The sequence below is a fragment of the Athene noctua genome, chromosome 14 (assembly GCF_965140245.1).
Source record: "Athene noctua chromosome 14, bAthNoc1.hap1.1, whole genome shotgun sequence".
Classification (NCBI taxonomy): domain Eukaryota; kingdom Metazoa; phylum Chordata; class Aves; order Strigiformes; family Strigidae; genus Athene; species Athene noctua.
Window position 1 is genome coordinate 11730849 of NC_134050.1, and position 22405 is coordinate 11753253.

The window sequence follows — 22405 nt, forward strand, 5'->3', positions numbered from 1 at the left end:
GAGCTCAAAGCTCTTTGCAGCTGTTGTCCAGCATCAGATCCTCTTTGGGTCAAGTCTCCAGAGATTTGGACTGCCAGCGGCCAAAGAGGCTCCAGGGAGGTGGGCATGTGGGCACGGTGCTGGGAGTCGTGCTTGGGGCTGAGGTGTCGTGGTAGCACGGTGGTTCTGGCCAGCGGCGGGGGGGCTTTGCAGCACATAGCTCCTTATCAGCTGTTTACCTTCCACGTCTGGGCACAGCATGGGAAAGCAGAGCTTGCTACAGCTTTCTTGTATCTTCCAGCAGCTCCTTGAAACTTTCTACCAGTTCTCCTGCTGTTGACTGGTAGCTGCAAGCGTCTCCTGCTGCCACTTTGGCTCTGCTTCAGCTGGCAGCCCTTGCAGCTGCAGGCGTCCCTCTGGTTGGCTCTCCAGTCAGATTTACAATGGTCCAGCTTCAGATTTTGTCTACTTGTACCCCAGCCCGCTGGAGTCTGTAGCTCTAAATTGTGTGCGTTTTTTACCCTAGTGCTGTTGTGCCGGTGACATGGGTGTATGAGGGTGCTTTTTTCTTACCCATCCATCTGCTCCCTGTGTTGAACATCTCAATATTCAATTAATGTTCTCAAATCCTGTAGCTGACAATGAAGGGATAATACAGATTTTTTTTTTTTCTCTGTCAGTGCTAGGAGTTCCTCAAAAGTTTTGCTCTTTTCTCTGTTAAGAATATATTCTCCTTGAAGCCAGAGTTGGAGGAAACACGAGCTTGTCTTCAAAATATTGGAGCACTCATTTGTGAATAACAGCTTGCGTAGCACTTGTAGGAGTCTTGTCCCCAGTACTCACCACACTTAGATGTTCTGAAGCTACAGACTGACTTCAAGGGACCTTCCTGAAAATCCAGTTGGTGGCACCCATGACATTTCCATAAAACTAGGCTGAACTTTTTAAAAGCCTTGTGGTTCCCAAGAGGAAGTCGTAATTTTGCTCCTTTGACAGAGATCTGATGGTTTATCCTCTGGAGTTCACAGTGACTTCATGGTGACCTGCGCTGATGTGGAAATGGAAGTCTTCAAAGTCTTGTTGTTGTGTTCCCCCTGAGATGAGACTGTGCCTCTGCTTTGGGAGCAAATGTCTAAATGGGCTCCTCTTGTAGCCACAAGTTTGCATGGGGAATGTCCAGGTATGAATAAAGTTAGAGTAACTGTAGGTGAGATTTGCATTGAAGCTGGAAGTCATGTAATAAAACTGTTTTGGTCTCAAAGAAAATCATAGCTTGTGGTGCTTGGGAGTTTTATCTGTGGCAGAAAACACTGAACCACTGGTGGTTCTCTTGTAACACGTGGTATGGAGTTCCTGCAACACTTGTTTGGGTTAACTGGCCTCTATTTTTTTTTTTTTTTTGAGCAGTCTTATGAGAAGTGCTGTTAGCCTGAAATTGCGGTGCTAGATGGATGTGGAAATTGGAGAGAGACACAATACTGAACATGTGTGCTCTTAAAAATTAATGGTGAGAATTGCAGTCAAGCTTTACAGCACCTTTGCTGCCTGTACGGCCCCCATCTCCCTGTGCCCGTGGCAGCAGTGGGTGTACAGAAGGAACCTGGGGTGGTTGTAGTCAGCCCTGCTGTAGGACAGGGTGTGAATTGTACCAAAATGTTGCTGACGTTCTTCTAACTGCTGTTAACCTCCACTTCTTTAGGCAATCTCGTGCTCTTTCTAGCTCAGCAGGAAGGAGACATGTAGGAAAAGGCTTCTGAATCTCTCAAAGTGCAGTTTAAGTCTTCTCATTCCCTAGAGAATGCTGTATCATCATCTTCTTAAATGTTATGAACTTTCTTCTCCACCCTTTATTTTTTTAATCGCATGACATAAGCCCCCACGCCCTCTCCTTGCTGGCCACCTCCATGTCCTTCGCCCTCGCTGGTCCCTTGCTCGTACAGTCTTAGGCACAGCACAGGGTGCCGTGGGCTGGCTGGAGCCCGCTCCCCTCTGGACTCCTTCCACACTGTGCTGCCGAGCATCTACCCCAGGATGGCGTTTATTTTTTTTCCCAACAGTGGGATGTTCACTCATCCAGCTTGTGCTCCTCGGTAAACCTCAACTGCTTTCTGCAGAGTGCCACCTTGCTGCCTCTTTTGCATTTGTGGCACTGATGATTCCTGCCTGTCTGTAGAAGTTGTGTGTTCATCCCTGTTGGTGGGCTCTTTTATTTTTTTAAAAAACTCTTTTCTGGTCCATTGAGATCATATGTGAACCCATAGCTTGTTTTCTGACTTGCTTGCTGTCTCTCCCATATTACCTGCAGGTGAATCTGTTACTTCCTAATAAAATACAATGTGACTTGCTAATAAAGTACTGTGTAGTCTCAGGCTTGTCCCCAGGGAACCTACTCTGTCTGCTGTTGTGTTTTATCACTGAATCGTCAGGTTTGGGGAAAGGCCAGGTTTGAATCTACCTTATGGTGGTTTTCTTCAGGCCATGTATCCCTTGTTGGTTCCCAGGGATGTCTCAGCAGCCTGAGAATAACGGAGAAGCAAAACCCAGCACTTTACTCCTACAGCAGAGCGCTGGACGTATTAAGTGGCAGGAACCAGGCAGGTTCAGTAGATGGTTCCCAAATATTTCGCCTTGTAGACAGCTGCCATTAGCAGGGTCTGCTCACGTGTTGCTCTTGGGGCACACATTCTGCATGAGGTCGTGTGGCAGAGGTGGGTCTGTGCCACAGCCAAGGCAGCGTAACCTCCCAGGACCCCCGTGGGATATGGGGCACCTTCCTCAGCCAAAATCCCACATCATTCAATCTGGAGCTCTTGGGATCGTGTGTAATTTATTCATCCCTTGATTGTTCTGATTTTAAGTCTGTTTTCCTTTCCAGCTGTGCAAAATGTGACAAAATCTTAGTACTTTGGTGTGATGTAGTTTAAATAGCTCACCTTATTGAAAACATCTTATCACACCCATTGCTTTGAAACTAATTGTGTTTAATCACTCCCTTTCCAAATGGCCAAATAATGTCATGCATGTATAGGTAGATAAATGCAAGTTAATGAGTGGATATAAAACAATCACTCCCAGCACAGGTCTGCAAATGCTGTCCGGTCTATTTAAAGGTGATATTTGTTGCCATGACTGATCAAACCTGGGGCCCAGGCAAATGTGTGTATTTAAATATACCTCTTAACAATATGGGTAAAGGATGAAAGATCTGGGCCAGCTTCTAATGGGAGTTAAATGGGCTCTTGTGGAAGCAGTGTTCCAGTTATTGGGCTTCTAGTTGTTGGAAGTGGCTGAATTGCCTATGTTGGGCTTGTGGCTTCTGTTATTTTAATACCACTTAACAGTTCTTGTGTAGAGACACACAACAACATCCAACTGTATTGCTTGAGAGTTTTCTCTCATCAGATCTCTGACAACATCGCGCCAGCTTGCTGGTTGCTAGAAATGCTCTTCTAGCTCTGCTTGGGACCTTTGTCAACATGGGTGTTGAGTCCCTCTGCTTCCTTGGGCTTAAATTAGCAAAAATAAGTTTGTTCAGGGGACAGTGATTCCTCTGCCTGGGCTGGGGGTGGCGTGGCAGCTGTGGTGTTTGACGTGGTGGAACAGTCCACATGCGGGACTTGGATCTCGTCAGTCCAACCCAATCCCCTAAAAATTCTGGAAAGAGCCAGTGCTGGGCACTTAAAACCTTGAAGTGCTAACTGCTTACTAATGAAAAGTGTAATCACCCAGCAATTAACTTAAAGCACTTTGTGGCTGGTGGAGGTTCAGTCTGGTCTGATGGAGCCACTAATAACTTCAGGTTCCAAACTAAAATCTCCTCCCTTTAGTGTATGAGTGTGAGTACCTTCAGCCTTCCCACACGCTCCACGCTGACTCCTTTGAGAACTCCAGAAGTTGGAGCACCATCCAGTTGTGTTAATTTTTTTTGACTGCCCTAATACATTAAATCAGTTGAACAGTGAAGTTTTAAGAGGAACTTTTTCACTCAGCTTGTACTCACTTGTTAATAGGAGGAAAGGTTTTACAGTTTAGTTAGGCTTGGCAGTTTTACCATGGTCAGAACTGTGCTGCTAGAAGATGCATGAATATACACCTATAAATGCAGTGTTGATTAATACTGTATTTTGTGAAGGAAAAAAAATTGCATGTGTATTTTAAAATATCTTTTAGAGATGTTTTCAGGTGGGCTAGCTTCTTGAGGAAACGTATGTGAACACCTGATAATTTGTAGGTACTGGGATGGTAATGGGTGTCCTGTAACTTTACTCTTCCCTGCTTGGAGTTCCCAAGTTTCTAGACCTGCAGAAGTTCTGCCCAATTTGATGAGAATACCTTAAACTTCAACCACATCTGAACTCTTATTCCATAAATTCAAACATGGCAAAGTCAGCCTCAGATTTAAGCTCTGCTTAGTGTTCAGTGTAGTGCTGTGGTTTATAAGACATACAGGGAAGGAAAGTGTTTGGTTACGGGGTTTCCAGTGGGAATGCGAGAGTTTTGAAAAGTCTTCCTTTGATTTGAATTCTGGATTGGGATTGAAGCTCTCAAGTGGGAAACTGCTCAGCATAAATCGTCTTGTCACCTGTGTCCTCAGCTGGGGAGGCATGTGGAGGATGCTGGTATTTAAAATGATGGTAGGAAAGTGAGAATAGAGAAATAGAAAGTCTGTTTTCTTTTAAAATGGCTGTTGCACTTTGACTATAAAGAGGAATCAAAACCTATGGTGGGGGAGATTTGAAATCCCAGGAAGGTGTTCTGTTTTATGGACAACTTTGTATAGACCAAGCTTGGGCTGAAGTAATGGGATAGTACTTTTAAAACTGCATAGGAACAATAGGTATTTCCAAATGAAAGATGATGCTACCTTAAGTACTTATTCTAGAACTGAAAATACATTCAGATTACAGTTTTAGTCTGAAGAGGTAGTTCTGGTCAATGTGTTTCAGCTGGGGATGAGTCAGAACACAGGAATCCTTGAAAATACTACATGAACTTGTTATTAGCCTTTCTTTTGCCTGCCTGGGTTTAAGGCTTCTGTAAATTTAAGTTGAGGTTATAAACATGCATGTCAAATTTTAAAATACGGTCTCTCTTCTGCACTCTTTGGAGATGATCACTGATAGCTCCTGGAGCTGCACTGACAAGGATTCAGACACGGAGGCGGGGCACTGCGTTGTCAGACAGTTTTGAGGGATGCTCTGAGGTGAGGAAATATGATGAAGATTATTTAAAGGAAAAAAAAAAGTTTCTGAAGTTGCATTTGGGTCAGATTTTAGGATGGTTAATGAAACATTATATTGAAGGAATGCCTTGCCCTTCCCTGAATTTCCTGCATTGTTTTTCCTCCCCTAAAGCAACTTTTGAGCTTGTTGAGCAGTAACATGTCTTTGGATCTCAAGGGTGCTGTGCTGACAGTTTCTAGTCGAGAGAGTTGAGAGTGAATGGAGACCTTTGTGGAGAGAGACGTACTGGAGAGAGGAGAAGGGAAGTCTAGGTCCAGAGAGAGGACGGCAGCGACAGCTTCGAAATGGAGAGGAGCTGGCAGGGATGCACCTGCCCTTGAAATTCCCAAAGGCAGCACAGTTTTGCAGATGCATGTGTAATACATGTAATTACGGCGCATCTTGAATTATTTAAGCTGAGCAGCTTGGAGGAAGTTCCTAAAGAGGTTGTGGAAGAGTGTGATTATAATATACAGAAGAACTTTAATATTTACTATAGAAAAATCTTGCACCTTGTTCTTCAAAATAAAGTCTTGGAAATAATTTGTTATTCCGTTTTGTCCGTATAACCAGGAATGGTGCCAGAGCTATCTGAGCAAAGTGACATATGATTGATATTTTACCAGACTCAGCCTTCTGCCGTGAAGGAATTTAGTTTGCATTTTGCATATATGGAAAATCAGATGAGCAGGGCTTGGGTTGGTTTTTTTTTTTTAAACCTTGATTAACTTGATTGGCAAAGCTTGTGCTCCTTCTAAAAACATGACTGTCAAAGCTGTCCCGAAATATTTTTGACTTAGTTTTTCAAACTACTTATAGGCATCTTACAGGGCGTTGTTAGCGTAGCTGTCACGTAGGCAGCTTTATGCAGAACCTATTTAAAGTTCTAAGAGGCAATTCATTGTAAACGTGTGATATTCAGTATATCTAGTATTTTATGTGTAGTAGTAGTTGCTGCTAATCTTCTCTGGAATATTTCAGAAGAGCTGCAAAGTCCGTGTAAGCTTTAGCTTTCCTGTTTCTCAGGTGGTCGGTCTGTGCACGTCCATCCTTTCCAGTGCTCATCTTGCCTCATCTCTGTACTCTGCCTTTGTTAAAATGAGACTTTAATGACTGATTCACTGGGCAGTGATACAGCAAAGGCCAGGTGTCAAAGCGTCTCTTCAGCGTGAGCATCTTCATTCAAAATTGTCAGCCTTAAGACAAGTTAAGCCTGATTTTTTTTTTTTTTTTTTTTCACCCCCACCTCCGCATACTCATCTCCTACGCTTGCAATGCCAGGGATTTCCTTTGCCTTACCTGGGCTTTCACTGCAGCAGCATGGTTGGACCTGGTTATCCATGGTGGGTTTTGGTTTTTTTTTTTTTGGTTTTGAGAGGTAAGAAGCTGATGGTGGGCTTTGCACAGCGGGAATAATTACAGTGTTTGCATTGGCATAGAAGTGGTTTCTGTTTGGGGAGGGGTTTGACTTTCTGTGTGTACACTTGTTTGCTTGTAAATGACATGACTGCATGTTATTTTTCTCCAGAGCCCCTGAACTACTCAGTGTGCAGAGTTTAGAGCATAACATCTGAAGCTGGTGACTACTGGCCCCAAATTTTGGAGTGGCCGTGGGTGTCTGCTGCTGCAGCTGAGAGGCTATCTTATAGAAAGAGCGAATGATGAATGCAGGAGTAAAATGCTGTTCAGGAATTGCAGTACCCTTAAGACAAGCTCAGTGTTTTGTTTTCCTCCTGGTTCATCCCTCTTTAACCTGCAGAAAGGCAAAAGAAACGTGTCCCCTCTGAGTGAGGGACGGTGATCATTTTGTCCCTCTGTGAGCAAACTTGGGGGACAGAACAAAATCCTCATCTCCGATTGCTTCCCAGTTTTCCTTCTTTTGTAGTGAGTTTGGAGGTTTGGGGAGGCGAGTGTGGCTTTGCTTGTGGGTAAGACCAGCTTTTCCATCTCTTCTTCAGAGAGCAGGTATGAAACCATGGCTGTGCCCTTGCCACTAGAGCTTTAAATTCACCTGAACTGGTTTTGCAGTGCTGCGAACAGCAAAAGCAGCAGAACTTCCAGCAGATGCGCAGAAGGACACTGCTTTTTGTTTGGGTCACAAGCAGAAGGCAGGTGGCAACTACTGGGGGTGGGAAGCCTTCAGTTCTTACAAACTATGGGAAGTGGTTTCTGCAAGTGTAGGTCTCGGCTGTACAGGTAGGTGTTTCAGTGAAGGCTTTACATTCAGAAGCTTTGGTTTTGTTTTAATGTAAATATGTAAACATACTGTGGCTGTGAAGCTTGATCTGGTTTTGGGGACTGATGTTTGAGTTGCTGAGGTCACATATTGTTTCCCACATTTATTTTTTACTATAGCATTTGTTGACTATTCAGCCCAAGTGGCGGCCTTTCTCTGAAAATGTAACATAGTGATACAGCTTCTTAGCATCAGTAGTGGGGAAAGGAAAGCCTGTGCTTTTCTGAGAAGGAATGTGCTTTTCCAGGTGTTGCATTAGTCCCCCAGACAATGCACCATGTCCTCGAATCTGAGGAAACATCTTCCCGCTCTCCCCCAATCTTGTACATCATTCTTTTCTGCTGGCATTGAAAGAACTGGCTCTTCTCAACTAGATGTGAGTTGAATTAAGCAGTTTACTCCCAAGTGAAAAAACTTACTCAGCAATTGAAGTTAGTTGAACAGTTCTTGATACAATCTCTCCTCCGAAAGCGTGTGTTTGCCTTTGCCAAAAGCTGTAAGCCTGAACCCAGACCCAGCTGTGGCTGTGGGGGTATCGGCGCGGCGCAGCTCCTGCGCCTCCCGTGGTGTGGGGAGCTGTGCCGAGGCGTTAGCAGTGGCAGGGCCTTCCCTGCCCGCATGCTGTGCCTCTTCGGGCTTTCCAAATGGCATTGGCCGGGGAATTTGTAATTCCCCTTTCTGCGTTTAGGCTTTTAAAAGGGCGGCTTTCCTCGGGGCTGGCAAAGTACCGCGTTGCTGGTCAGAAGTGCTGTCTGGAGAGAGGGAAATCAGAGCCCGGGATTCGGGGAGCACCTTCAGCCCAGGGCTCGGCGCCTGCTCTGGATGCTGAGAAGGCTTCTGTCTGCTGGGCTCTCGCGTGCTGAGATTGGGCATCAGTGGTGCAGCAAGGATTTCTTTTTTCTTTTTTTTTTTTCCTTTTCTAATTCCTTGTGAACGCTGCTTGCTGGGGCTGTGGAGAGTGTGAGAACAGCCGGAGAAATTTAATTTTGGCTTCCCTGCAAAGCACTTCAGAGCACTGCCACTAGGCAAGATCTGAAACCAGATAATCAGGGCTAGGACAGGCCCTCCTGAGAAATCAGCTGGGGAACTTCTCTGCCAGGGTGTTACCAGGTCTAACTCATGTTTATGCAAGTGGTCAGCCCTGCAAGTAGGGACTGCACCCCAGCGTGTTTCGCCCTCAGCTTGCCATTGCTTTCAGACAGGTATAGCACTTTTTTTTTTCTAAAGTATCGGGTTATAATTACAGTTGTTTGAGCACTGTAATTTATCACGGCCGCGCGTGTTCTGCAACACTCCCAGCTATGTGGCTGGAGCACATAAGCTTTCACAACGATGTTATAATTACTGGTGTTGGACCAGGGAGTGGAGCAGAGTCTAGTCCCATACAACTGCCAGAGATCCTCTCTCAGCTGTGCAAGGTTGTCCCAGATCCCTTTTTCCAAGCCTTTTCTCAGCTCTGGAGGCCTGGGCTATGTCCTCCAGTGCAGTATTCACGTGGTTTTCAGGAGGTGCTGGCGAATGACTAGGGCTGTGTTGATGAGCGGGAGGAACAAGCCTTTTCTGCACTCTAATGAGCTCTGTATAAACAGTTTTCTCTGGAGCATGTGGATGATGGAGCTTTTGATGGGCCTCCGGAGAAAAATCAGGGTTGGACCCTGGGAAGACAAATTGCAGCCTGCAAGAATTACAGGTTTTTTCTAAATGTTGGAGATTGAAGTGATGCTTCCGCTGGTGGGACTTGCACAGTGTTTAGGTGATTCAGCCTGGGATACCTGACGCTTCTGTGATTTATCTGGATTTCTGAAAGCTCCTGGGAGGCTTCCTTCATGCAACACGTTCCTTATAGCACCGAGAATTATTTGACTGTAAAAGCAGCAGGGAGAAAGGAGCCAATCCTCTAGATACTTACAGTTATAGGGCTGTTGTCATAGCATAAGCTGTGCCGATTTAAATGGATATAACTTCTTAAAGTAGACTGGGGCTGAAAGTCGACAAAACGATGCTGTGCACAGAGAGGAAGATTCGTGTTGTCGTAACTCTTTGTATATTACTGAAGTGCCAAATGGATTAGGAGCTTTAAAAGCTTTAAATTTCTGTGCTTTTGGCATCGTCTCCTTGGAACGAGTGCATCTCCGTAGTGAAGCTTTGGAAAGGAAATGGTGCTTGAACGGGTAGTCCCAGACTAGTTTCTTCTAATTTCACTTGCAATCAAGTGATAGAGAGGGAGAGACAGATGCTGCAGCTGCGTGATTACAGAAAATGCAGCTGTTAACACACTTGCTTATTTTCCTACTAATGAGGCATCAACTCTCTTCTGATTTTGCTGTTTGGGTAGTGGTTTTATTCTAGCAGAAAATTGGACCAGTGTTGTTTTTTAAAAATTTTTCTTTATTCTGATCTGGTTTGGGTTCAACAGCTGTCGAGATAATTTTTCAGAACTAGTCCAGTTTGAGGAAGGAGGCAGCAATTCCAGCTAGCTTTAAAATGCTCTGTGGGCTCTGGATGCAGCTGGTTAGACCAAGCTGCTTCATTGATCTTGTTTCATTTCTGATAAGAGTTGTACCTAAATGTCTTCTCACTGTTAATCTGGTTCCTCAGCTGCAGGCAGTAAATAGGTGGTTCTGTCTTAAATATCTTCGCTTTCAGTTCTTTGGATTATCTTGTGATTTCTTGGAGACTTCTGGGCACAGTTGGTTTTTCTTCTTTGCTTTGCGAAGCAATGCGAAGGTGGAAGGAGGATGAAGAGCTCTGACACTCTCCCTTCTCAGCTGAAATGAGAACAATACTCGCTGTAAGTAAACGCGGTGTGATTCTGATTTTGAGGCACGATATACTTGACTGTTGGATGGTTTCATTTTGAGCAGTGTTCAAAAGTTCTGCTTCTGTGTTATGCTGGGGGAAGAAAAGGGATTGCTGGATCAGAGATAAGCCAGTAGCCTGAGCTGCTCTGTGCTTTTTGCCGAGAAGGGAGTGAGCAGGAGCATCCTCCTAGCAAAGCAATCTGTGCAATACAGTCAATTTTGTAGGCATGGAAAGGGCTCTTGGTAGTCCAGTGTGCTAAAGATGACTTTTGTTCAGCAGAGCAATCTAGTAAGACTGTTTGCCTGTTGCTGGATGCATGCTTGCTATGTGGGCGAATTGTTGGTTTAGTAGGTTTTTTCTTCATGCCTGTCACAGTAGCTCTCCAAAACTGGCTGTGGAATCACTTTAGCAGCCTTGTAGCAAGGCTCAGGGTGACTCCTTCTGCACCGGTATATGACAAATCATGGAGAACAGAAAAATGCACGATTTTCACCAGGCTGAGAGTGAGTTCTGCAGAGAGGGGAGAGAGTTTCTCCAAAAGAGTTGTAGAAGAACAGATCTAACACATTGCACTTGGCTTCTGTGGGATATGGAACCAACTGTTGGTATCTTACCCCCCTCCCCACCACTGGTCACGAATGTTTGTAATAAGTTCATGTTGTGTATAGCTCTGGAATAACAAGATTCGTTATGGATGCTAAACCTGGTTGTTCCTGCCTCCATTAGATTATTACATCAGAAAAAGTACTTGGGAGAATAAGCGATGCTCCAGCTTCTTAAAACCACTCTGCAGGTCATGGCTGTTGTTTTACTGTGGTGATATTGTGGGGAAGTTCCTGGGGTAGAAACTGAACCTTTTTAACCACGCTTTGTAACTGATCCACTCAAAATTGGTTTATTTCCACTGATAGCATACTGATAATATTGAGCCAGCACAGAGCAAATGGGCTTCAGTCATGCATTTTATGACAAACAACTCGCCTGACTTTGGACTTCAGTTTTGTAGTGGGGTGTTGTCTGGAAGAACAACCTTCTCTCGGTCGCCAAACTGTGTAGGTTGGTGAGAAACTTAGCTGATTTTTTTTTTTATTTTATTTTTTCTGTTTAACCAAGGAATCCATGATGGAAACTAGTGAGAGTAATGCTGACTTCTGCTTTTGCTTAAGTTACTTTGATTGTATTTCTGCACGTTGTCCTGTGTTTCTGCTGTAAAGCTGGATTTTGGGGGGGGTTACAGTCATGTGGAAGTGTTGTTGGATGGTACTGGTGTTTTCCTTGCTGGCACTTAAAGGATTTGCTTGGCTGTAACGCCAAAATATGTGGAGTTAGCTTATTTTGTCCTTCCACAAATTTCCGGCTATGTAGTTCTTCATCTGTAGATAAGCACTCTGTAGTATTAGAGCAACTGACCCCTGAGTGTGGGGGAGAGAACTTAGAGACCAGATGCCACAAAGATCTATGCAGACATAACCTCCTTTTATTAAAAAATAAGTAAAAACCACCAGCTGCCTGTGATTGCCTGATTACTATTGTGCCTAAGAACTTGTTGTTTCAAAGGGCTTATGCGGCTGAGACTCTTAAAATGAATTGCATTGAATCTTGTGCTCTTCTTGCTTTAAAGTGTTTTTTTTTTTTTCTTCTATCTCTGTTGTCATCTTTGCATGTTCAACTTGAGTGTTTCTCTTGACGTTCCTGGTTGCAGCCTGTCAGTGATGAAAGCTGGGTTAGAGGATTAGCTGTAAATGTGTGACAACACGGCAAGACGGTGCTACCTGCTCCATGCTGGAAGATGGGTCTTGCATCTGGGCTTGGGAGAAAGGAGGTAGATTTCTTGCAGTTCTAGGAAATGTATGTAGGAGAAAAAAAAAAGGGGGGGGAGAATCAGTTTTCATTTTGGGTATTGCTGCTTAAAGCATTCCTATGCTTAGGTTCCAGAAAAGATATTTTACTTAAGGAATACCAAGACAGAAAATAGCTTATGGGGTCAAACAGGAAGATAGTCACTGTGTTGTTAATGACTCCTTACTTCACTGGTGGAAATATCCCACTCCCTTCAATCTCTGCCGGACCCATTCTAACTTTAGAGCAGATGTGATACAAAGTCATGTCTGTAGTACTCGGTTTTTGATAGATAATCTAACTCCTTTGAATACTAACGGGCCGTAAAGCCCCAGCAAGTGCAGGATATGTGGTGAGTGGCCAGAAGGTCAGACTGCCACTTATGAAAGTGTTAGGAGAGAGAGAAAGGGGGCTGATCCTGTTTTTTAAGGCAAGCCATGGCTGGCTGTTTTGGGTTTTTCACCTCGTTGCTGAGCACCTCTGCCAGAGGCTCAGGCTCTCAATAGGGACAACAGAAAATAGGGTGAGAGTTGTGAGGAAAACACTGGTCCATATGCCTGGGAAAGTTGCCCTCCCCAGGGTGTGGTTATATAGGATGCCTGGTCTACCACTGCCAAACCCTGCTCTGCTGGATTTATTTTTTAAATTACAGCTCTTGCAAACTCCAGAGTTTGCGTGTGGTCATTTTGGCCTCTTGTGCAAGAAGGATTCCAGTTTTAGAGGAAATTGTCTGACTTGATAAGCATCCTCCTAATTTCCAGAACCTGTTTTTCTTATCAGAAAAACATTGGATGCACATAAATGTTTGCTTCCCACAGAGCACGCCAGTTTGGGCACTAACTGAGGGAGGTATCCCATGTGTAATGGGGTGGAAGGGGTCAGGGACCCCAAAATATATCAGGAAGAGCCTGACATCTAGAAAAGCAATGTGCAAGCCACAGTGGCTTTCAATTCCTAAGTTTCTTTTAGTTAATGCATATATAAGCAAGTCAATTAAAACACATTGGGCTTATTTCAAATAGATAATCTAATTATCAGCTTGATTAAACCATATCAAATGAACAGTTCTTCTAATTCGGTAGCTTTGTTCTAATCACTGCAAAAGCAGTACTAGCTTTAATTAAGAGCCTCAACAGTGGCAGACCGGTGTCGATTGTGTCAGTTGAGGGTGTTCCAGCAAATACCTGATTTCAGGGAGGATCGAACCGCGTCTAGGTTGATGCTGATGTGAAGACTGACTCTTTGGTGCCAATAAAGGGAATCTGACTATTTAATGAATACCATTAAATGTGAGCAATTGCCCTTCTCTGCTGTTTCTAATGCTCAGATACAGGCTTAATTAAATCTACTCCAATATCACTCAATTAGGCTGACTTTTTTTTATGTTTATAGGTTAGTGTCACCTCCCTGTATCCTCTTTTAGCTTTAGACCTGCAGCTTCTTATGTGAACATGTGTTTCTTCAGACTGCAGAATTGCTTAATTCCTCAAAAACCTGACGCAAGCCTGCTGCGGGTTGCTTAAAGCTGAAATGCAGGAGTACAAAGGTAACCCTTCTGCTAAAAATGGAATGGGAAAACTAAAAATCAGGTTTAGTTTGCGGGACAACTCAGGAAGCCAGCACATGGCTGAAGGGGCTCTCCAGACGGTGCTGCTCCTCTCGTATCGGTTCCTGGCTAAACACTTAAAGGCCGTGTAGCAGCACGCTCCCGCTCGTGGTGCGGTCGGGAAGCCTGGGATGTCCTTGATGGGTGCCTGGGTGAGTGCACAGCCCCTGCAGCGGCTGCTCTGGGTGAAGGCAGTCAGCTGTTGTCTGCGTTTCATCTGGCTTTGATGCTTCCTCCCTGCCTTCCCACGGAGAGTTTTTGCGATGTATTGCTTGGAGGATCCATCCTCCTCCTGAGGCTGAGATGCCTTGGGCATTCACAGGAAAAATTCCCTCTTATGCTAAATCAGGGCAGGACTATTTCTGGCATGTTCTACCTGGCGGGGAAAGTCCAGATGTGCTGAAGGTGTCAGGTCTGCCAGCAGCTTCATTAGGGTGCTGCGTGCTGGTTTGCTCAGCCATGCCTTCATCGAGGCAGTTCCTGTTGGGGTGCAGATTCTTATCTCTCTATTTTAGTAATTTGTGTTGGTTTTGAACGTTGACTTGACATAGCATCTAGATGAAAAGTCAGGAATGACATACAGATGAGTAATTCTTTTTCCTTCCATAAACATATTTTTAGGGCCCCTCTGCCAAACGGGATGGTTTGGTTGTTTAATGTCCACAACGTTTATAAAATGCAACTGTAGGGAATGACAACAGCAGTGAGTAGCCAGGTTCTAACCTGCATAGGGATTTGCATGTATTTAATTTATTAATGCTGGCAGATCTCTGCTTAATAGACCAAGTTTACTTTTCACATGAGTAGGTGGACTTTTTGTTTTTCTTTTGTCTAATTGTTTCAGAAAACAACAATGAAACAGCCTGCCTGTATCAACATGCAAGCAGTCAAATACCTGGGATTTATTTCTGCTGTATGCTCCAGACCAGCATTCAGATCAGCTTTAGTAGATTTGATGAGAATTTGTAACGTGTTAGAAACAGCATCGGTGTAACAGGGCACGTACTTGGGCTGGGAGCTGGGCGAAACAGCTTTCTGGCCATATCCTGGTTTTCCCAGCTGCTATGGCATTTGCTGTCACCGCCTTGCTTTTAATTACTATCGTGTTGTATGGCTTAATATTAAACCACATCTCATTGCATCCTGTCTCTTAATTGGCTTAACTGGCCATCACCCAAAAAGACTCTACTGTGTATAGAAACAAGCTTCCCCAAATATTTCCTAATTGGCAGTTGGTGCTTTGTGAGGAGACGGGTCCCTCTCGGCAATATTAATAGATGTTTTCTTCTGTTCATTCCCAGGATTGGACATTGATCCTATGACGCATGCCCGGAAGAAACAACTTTTCCTTCTGAAACATCCAGCTGGTTCTGCTGGCCAAGCTTCATCACCAACTGGCAGCAGGAGGATGGACAAGACCGACACAGAGTGTGGCGAGCAAAGAGATGGGGATGCCCCCGAGGCTCCGAACTGTCCGAGTGGGTTTGTGGGGACGAACAAAAGCAAGAATTTGCACGAAGTGCGAAAGACGTACCCACTGCGGAGACGGCTGCTCCCCTCAGTGAACAAAAAGACCTGCAAAGTGCTCCTCACCAGGCTGGAGGATGTGGCTGGATCTCTGTCGAAACAGACCCAGAGCTGTAAAAAAAAGGACCTTCCCAGCTGGATGGAGGGTTTGGGACCTGCTTTGTTCTCCGAACAAGTTCAGCCTGTGGGAGCAGGGAAGAGTGATTCATCTGGGGAAAAGTGCACAATAACTTATCCAGGAACAGAGCAAGACCTTGATACTGCTCCTTCAGAGCCCAGAAAACGCAGGCTGGCCTCGCTGAACGCAGAGGCAGTGAACAACCTGCTGTTTGAACGGGACGATGGCTTATTATCCAGCAGGCGTTTTCGGAGGGACTCCGTTAAAGCTGGTGGAGACTGTACTGTTAAGAGCTTGCATTGCAAAGCTGGTGACAACTGGACTGCGCTGGAAAAAACAGCTGTGAAAACAGGTAAAGGAAAAAACCGGAACGAGCCCAGTCAGAAATACAATAGCTGTGACCATTCACTGGATGAGGTCTTTGATGATGGGACAAAGAGGGAGGATGGTGCCATCTCCTATCATCCCACCCCAAAGAGACTGGCCAGCCTGAATGCCGTGGCCTTCCTGAAGCTGACCCATGAGAAAGACCAACCCCTGAAGCAGAGGAGTAAATCCGACGGAGAGGGCAAGTCCGAGAACCACTGTTCGAAATCTACACTCAAATGGGCCAAGGCTGGCAGGAAGAATTGCGTCAAATCCAAGAAGGAGATGGCTAGCTTAAAAATGGAAGGTCAGCATGGCTGGCGAGGACTTACTCTAGGAACTTTTGGGAAAGGAGAGCAGCAGGACTCCTCTAGGCTCTATGGGACGGCAGAACCTGTCCCTTACGAGTCGCTGTCTAGCTCCTATGCTAGCACAGAGGGTTTCTACCACAGACTGCCTTTGCTTATGGGTGGACAAGCTTCCATGAAGCCAGAGTATGGAAGACCTGGAGAGAAATCCCCAACCCCCAAACAGGAATTTCATCAGCCTTCCTTTCCCGTGCAGCAGTTCCCTCCCTTGCCTGTGCCCGGAAATCACACGGATTGTGGATGTCTCTATGAATCCTCGGATCTGACTCCGCTGAACGGGTTTTACGTTTATTATGGCCAAAGTGGATACAGTGGCTACTCTCACTGCTCCGTTTACCCCAAGGACGAGCTTTCACAATCTGCTACCTGCGAGGGACTCTTGGTATCACCCGGTTCCTTGCCATCAGGTGCTCACTTCCAGCCACTCCACTGGTGTAACTCTCCATACTGTTGCGGAGAAGGAACAGCGATTAACAGTTACAGCGTCTGTGGAGTCGTGCACGTGCCAGAGGGCAGGATTAGCAGCGTGCACGCAGGACGGAACAGCTACCCCTACAAAATGCCTTTTGCAGCAGGTAAGGTGCAAAGTGCGAGCAAATCTCATTCAGCGTTCCTAGGAGCAGAGGGCTGGTTCGGCACGGTGGCTAACGAAGGTATCTCGTTGCCAGGAGGCAAGCTCCCTCTGCACGTGGTGCCTCTCGGCTTGGCAGCCAGTCTGCGGCTCGGGAAGGATCTGTGTTTCACCTCCCCTTCCCCCCATTTCTAGCCCTGAGGGTTTTTTCCCACTGAAAGGTCTTATTGCTGTGGAGAGCATAGAATCGGTGAAAGGATTTGGGCAGTGAGAAGGTGACTCATGACTTGTCATGCTGGAGCTAACCGCTTAGCTTTGATCTGTGTAAAACTAGTGGGTTTTAGTTCCTACATGCTCTGCGAGGCTTCTCGCCGTCCTGCTGTGCTACTCTGAGCAGAGGGTCAGAAGCACATCGGGCTGAGTTACTCTGTTCCCAAAAGCTCGCTCTGGGGACTGAGGCATCCTTGCAGAGCGAAGCGGCGTGAAGAAGCGGGCATCGCCTCTGCCGTTAGACTCTCACTGATGCGGGCGGTATGGGGAATGCAGTCTTCTAAGATTTTATAGATCAGATCTGGCTGTGTAACGATTCAGTTCAAGTCTGCTGTTAGGACAGATGCTTGAATTTCACTATTTCACTGCTATAAGTGCTGGAGACAGTGTTAGTTTGAGCAGCGTTCCCACCTTTGCCCTTAAATCACGTCTGAAAATAAGAACGGGTGACTGTGCAAGAGGTAATGCAGTTATTTGCCTGGTTATCTTCTGTCCTCTGTCTGTTTTTCAGGCTTTGTCCTCCAATGTGCTTTATCTTGGAGCTTTGCCTTTGCTATTGAAAAATATCTTTTGAAATATTTAAAACTGGCTTGTGTGGGGGTTATCAGACACCAGTACTTTGTGTAAAAGCCATCCAGCTAGACAGTGCTGCCGTCTGCAAACGGCTCGCTCTATAGACGAGGCTGCTTCTTCAGCTGTTGGGAGTGTAAACATCACTCTTTCAGTTAGCCACGTGTTCGAGTCAAAAGGAGGCACGACTTACCCACTTAAACCAGATTTTCAGGTAGGTGGATGAAGTTTTGGTTCAGAGGCTTTGTCATCTTCCGTTGTAAGAAGCTGCTGAAACTCGGGAGCATTTGGTTGAAGTATAATTTCCGTTTTCCCTAAATATCCCTGCTGTCATGGTGCCGCTTCCTACAGCAGCAGCTAGACAGCGTTCGCTAGTGGCTTCGTGCTCTTTAAAGTCAAACGCTTGCAAGACAACTAGCTCAGCAGTGTGTTCTTGTCTGACAGATTTCTGTGTAGTGCCCTGAGGTCATGTCAGTCTACTTTGTTCCTGACATTTTGCATGCTGGTGCCTCTGACTTTGTGCAACTAGAAGGATGCAGGGCGGTGCAAACAGAGGGTTTTTCGGAGTTCAGCCCTCCCTGCAAACTCGGTAATTTCTCTTGGTGCTGGCCAGGGCCGTAGTGGTTCCAGGGGCATGTATTTACTAGCGGTGTGTCACCCCACTGCTAAGGTCTTCCTTGGTGTGCTTTCCTTCCTGTGAGCAACTTAGATTTAAAAGCCTTTAACACTGGAATAATTTAGACTTTGTGGATTGAAGCGTATAAGGAGGTCTCCTAGAATATGAACAGGGATTTACGCTTAGGCGTGGCTACGTGTGTGTGCTTCTGAAATCTCATCCTGAAGTGGGTTATTTTAGTGAATTGAGATGTTCGTCTGGAAATACCTGTGTGTGGTGCAAATGGGAGGATTGGTTCGCAGTCTCGGGTGGTCGTGGCCTGCTGTAGGCAGGAGGGAGGCACTGCTTTCCCTGTCCTACTGGTGGTCTGCTGCACGCCCTTTGGAAGCGGGGCCGTGGGGGCGAGGCGGGACAGGCTGTGAGAGGTGCTGTAGCGCCGGTGGAGGGGCTGGAAGGGGGCTACAACCAAGGAAGGAGTCGCAGGGCCACCAGCAAGACCGGCTCTGCACTGCTTCCCTGAACTTTAGTGGATACTTCTGTGAAGCTTCATCTTGCTTTAGTTCAAGCTTGAAAACTGCTTTTGTAAGCAAAATACTCAAGGGGTGATTCACTGCTGTGTGGTCCCGGGCCTGCCAAGGCCAGGCATGATACCTGAACTCGCATCCTGATGGCGCGGCTCGCTGCGGCGCTTGCTGCTCGGGGTCGGTAGTGACGGCCTGTAGCAGCCCTCACGCTTGTGGTTCAGCGACGGCTTTATTGCAGCCCTCTTAGGGAGGGTCAAGTGGGAGACAGGAGGCAATAATTTCCTGTTATTGCAAGGGGATCTCAGCAGTTATTCGGCTGGAGCTTGATGATTTCAGATGTTTTTTGACTTTTAGATTATTTTTTTTTTTTCTTTGCAGCTCTGCAAATCTCACAGGCCTGCTAGAACACGATGCAGTCTGGAGGCATCTCCTAGAGGTTGCCTGAAGTTGCCCTTTTTGTTGCCCCAAAAAAGGACACTTTCTGATATAGGGACTAGGGGTGTGTTGTATTTTGGTCTGGAAGCTTTCTTTCTGCTGACAGGAGGTAATTGAAATGTGACGAGCTCTTCTGCCAGACACGCTGGCCTGGGTTGAGGGCTTGTTTTGTGCTGGGATGCCTTGGAGAGGCAGCCTCAGCCGACTCCTAACCCGTCGTGGTTACCGCGTCTGCTTCAGGGACACAGTTTTGCTGAAGGCAGCAGTGTATATCATCTTAACATAGTTTTGTTCCATGTTGTTTCATATTTCTGGAGTTAATTTGGAGAATCTTCTCAATTTTCCCTGATTAGTAGAATTTGGCTTTTTGAAAGAAGCTGGCTGCTTCTGCTAGTGTGGCTTAATCCTTCCCATCGTTTTGATAAGCCTTTTATTTCTTTTATACATATTGACAGGCTGGAACTGCTTTGGACACTGGCCAACCTTATGTGTATTATTGGCTGGCATTACTTTGGGGGATTTCAGATGGGTTTGTTGTAGTGCAGTGTCATCGGCAGCAACATATTGGAGCATCGCAGGCTTAGAAATATCTTTGCTTTTAGAATCCAGCGACAGTGCAGAATGAAATTACAATATGAAGTGTCTTTAGTGCTATAATGCAATAAAGGGAATTTCAAGGGAAAGCAGTGGTAGTTTGGGACACTCTTGATTGTGTAGCCGTCTTCTATTTCAAATGAGATACATGTCTCTTCTCTTCCTTTCTGCTAGAAGGCTGCAAGTCTCTGGACCAGCTGAACCTCACAATCCCCGTGGCAGGGCACCCCGCCTCACCTGCCCACCCGCTCTCAGGATGTCCTGTACCCAGCGTGCCACCGGCTGCAGAGCCCGTTCCTCATCTGCAGACCCCCAACTCTGATCCTCAGACCATGGCCCGAGAATGTCCACAGAGCTCCAAGCCTCCCAGCGGCTCCAAATCTGGCCTCCGAAACACGACGGGCTGTCTCCACGCCTCTGACAGCAAGGCAGCGGGAGGCCATTCCCACCCAAAGCAGCAGCGCATCAGCAGGCGGAGAGCTACCAATGGCTGGATACCCGTCGGCACAGCCTGCGAGAAGGCCGTCTACGTTGTGGTAGGTGTCTGGAGAGGGCTCGTTTTTGTGGGCATACAGCTGTACCCGTTTGTGCATCTTCGGAGTTCTCAGCTCATGAAGACTTGAGAGCGTTTTGGGTCTCTTTTCAAAGCGGGACGGTCATTAGATGCCATCTAGAACCTCTTGGACAAGCAAGCGGTGCCTCTGGGCTGGGCTTTGACGCTGAGCTGCTGTTGGCTTTGTTTTTCTCATGCACCCTGGTACTACCTTGCACAGCATGACAGGTAGCTTGGAAAGGAAGGAAAACCTGCTACTCCTGTGCTAGCATCAGCTGAAATGGCATGATGATGAACATGTCTGGCTTTGGCATTTGCAAGGGTGGCACCTGCGAGTCCACCCTATGGAGAGGTCGTCCTCTGGCCTCTTCCTTCTGGGTCAGGGCAAACCTGTTTGAGGAAGGTTTTAGCCTTGTTAGAAGGAGCAGTTCTTTAAAGGTGGCTCTTGTAAGGTGGTGACTCTTGCTGATGCTGTCTGTAGCCCAGCGGGGATCTCCCAGACAGCAAGAAGGACTGAGACAGTATCCTGGCTCCCAGATGGAATTTTTCTAGCACCTCATATTCCCCCTTGTAACTTATCTCCTGGCCAGTCACTCCTTCAAGAATTTTTTGTTTGTACTTTCCCATTTGTTGTGTTCAGGGGCAGAGACTGGCTCCTGCAAGATAGATTTCCTGCCAGAAAATTTAATTAACTACAGTAAAGTCCACTTCAGATGAGAGAGAAGGCAATATCCTTCATCTTATTAAAACATAAGAGCTGTGGGCTTGAAAGGTGGGCCCACGTGCTGCCTGAGAAGGCGGGATGAGGCATTGGACTGCCTGTAGGAAATGTGAGCAGTGAGGAGAGCGGTGGTGCGAGCAGACTCGTCTGTGCTGCAGCTTGGGTTGACCTCAAGCTGCTGAGAGCATCATCCAGGACAGCTTTGGCTCTCGGTGCTGCATACAGGTGCTGAGGGCTGTGCAAGGATGAAGCCTGTGAAAGCCAGAGACAGGCCCCTTGCAGCCATTGCTCAGACTTTGACACTTGGAAAGGAGCAGCACACCCTTAATCTCCTTAAGTCCTGGCGAGTAATGCTTCCGACCGCCTGGGCAGTCTGGCAGGAGGTTAAACCCATCCTGCTCAGGCATTCTGAAATGAATTTTTAGAGCAAAAATTATAAAATAAACCCACAAATTCATAGTCCAAAAAGGGATCATGTTGTAATGTTAGAGGGCACGAAGGAAATTTTAGCAATCTTGGTAAGGAATGCTTTATGCTTGCCTGCTCCTCCCTGCCCTGTTCATGTGAAATGTTTCATGTTTTATTTGTTTTCTTAACTATGTTTGTGTCACATAGCATTCAAAATATGTCTAGTTTTCTATGCCTTTGAATATGAAGGAAATGCACACCTACAGGTAGGCAAATAAAATGGTGATTTTTCTGAAGGTTGGTTTTTTGCATGCAGAATTGGAGGAGTAATTGTTTTTTAATTTGAAATAAGGGTATTAATTGCAGAAATACCTGCTTTTGTGAGACTTGCTGTTCCACCAGTGAGCTGCTCCTTACTGCCAGCACTACGTAGGATAAATAGTTGTGTTTTACCTCTTGCTTTATTTGAAAATGATGGCCATGTATAACCTGTGAGCTCTTGGATAATATTCCTCAGTGAACCTTCTTTACCTATGAATGCCCTACTCACAGAAAAAGTAATTTGTTGGACCTGATCTTTGTTGTTATAAACCGACCTGTTGGGAATAGAGACGCCATGAGTGGTCTTATGCTGTATGAATTCCCTCGGAGATCTCTTGGAGTGGAAGCACTTAAGCTCTGAGTAGGCTTAGGCAAGCTTTTAGTTCACAGCAGGACCAAAGGAGTCTTGGATTGGGGTAGCAAACAGTAAACTAACTCTGCCCACATTCAGGCTGCTTTATTTTTTGTGTGTGTTGTAATGGTACAGAATGAACCAGAGCCGGCCGTTCGCAAGAGCTATCAGGCTGTGGAGAGAGACGGGGAGATCATCCGGGTACGAGATACTGTCCTCTTGAAATCGGGACCCCGGAAGAAATCTATGCCATATGTTGCGAAGATATCAGCACTGTGGGAAGACCCCAAAACAGGTACTGTGCCAAAAGAGTGTGTATTGCCACTGCGCTTGACAGATGAGGGTGAGCTGGAACCGGGGGAACAATGGATCTTGGGAGAGTGGCGAGCTTGTTAGGGTACTCCACT

The 22405-nt window shown here is 46.0% G+C and overlaps 1 protein-coding gene across 1 annotated transcript in view; it reads left to right on the forward strand.

Moving 5' to 3' along the window:
• BAHD1 (bromo adjacent homology domain containing 1) overlaps positions 1-22405 on the forward strand; it is a 40354-nt gene that overhangs the window by 9562 nt on the left and 8387 nt on the right. Inside the window, exons 2-4 of the mRNA XM_074918441.1 lie at positions 14986-16638; positions 19818-20179; positions 22134-22293. Of these exons, the coding sequence (XP_074774542.1) occupies positions 15003-16638; positions 19818-20179; positions 22134-22293 (2158 nt within the window). The 5' untranslated portion in view covers positions 14986-15002. The remainder of the gene's footprint in view (positions 1-14985; positions 16639-19817; positions 20180-22133; positions 22294-22405) is intronic.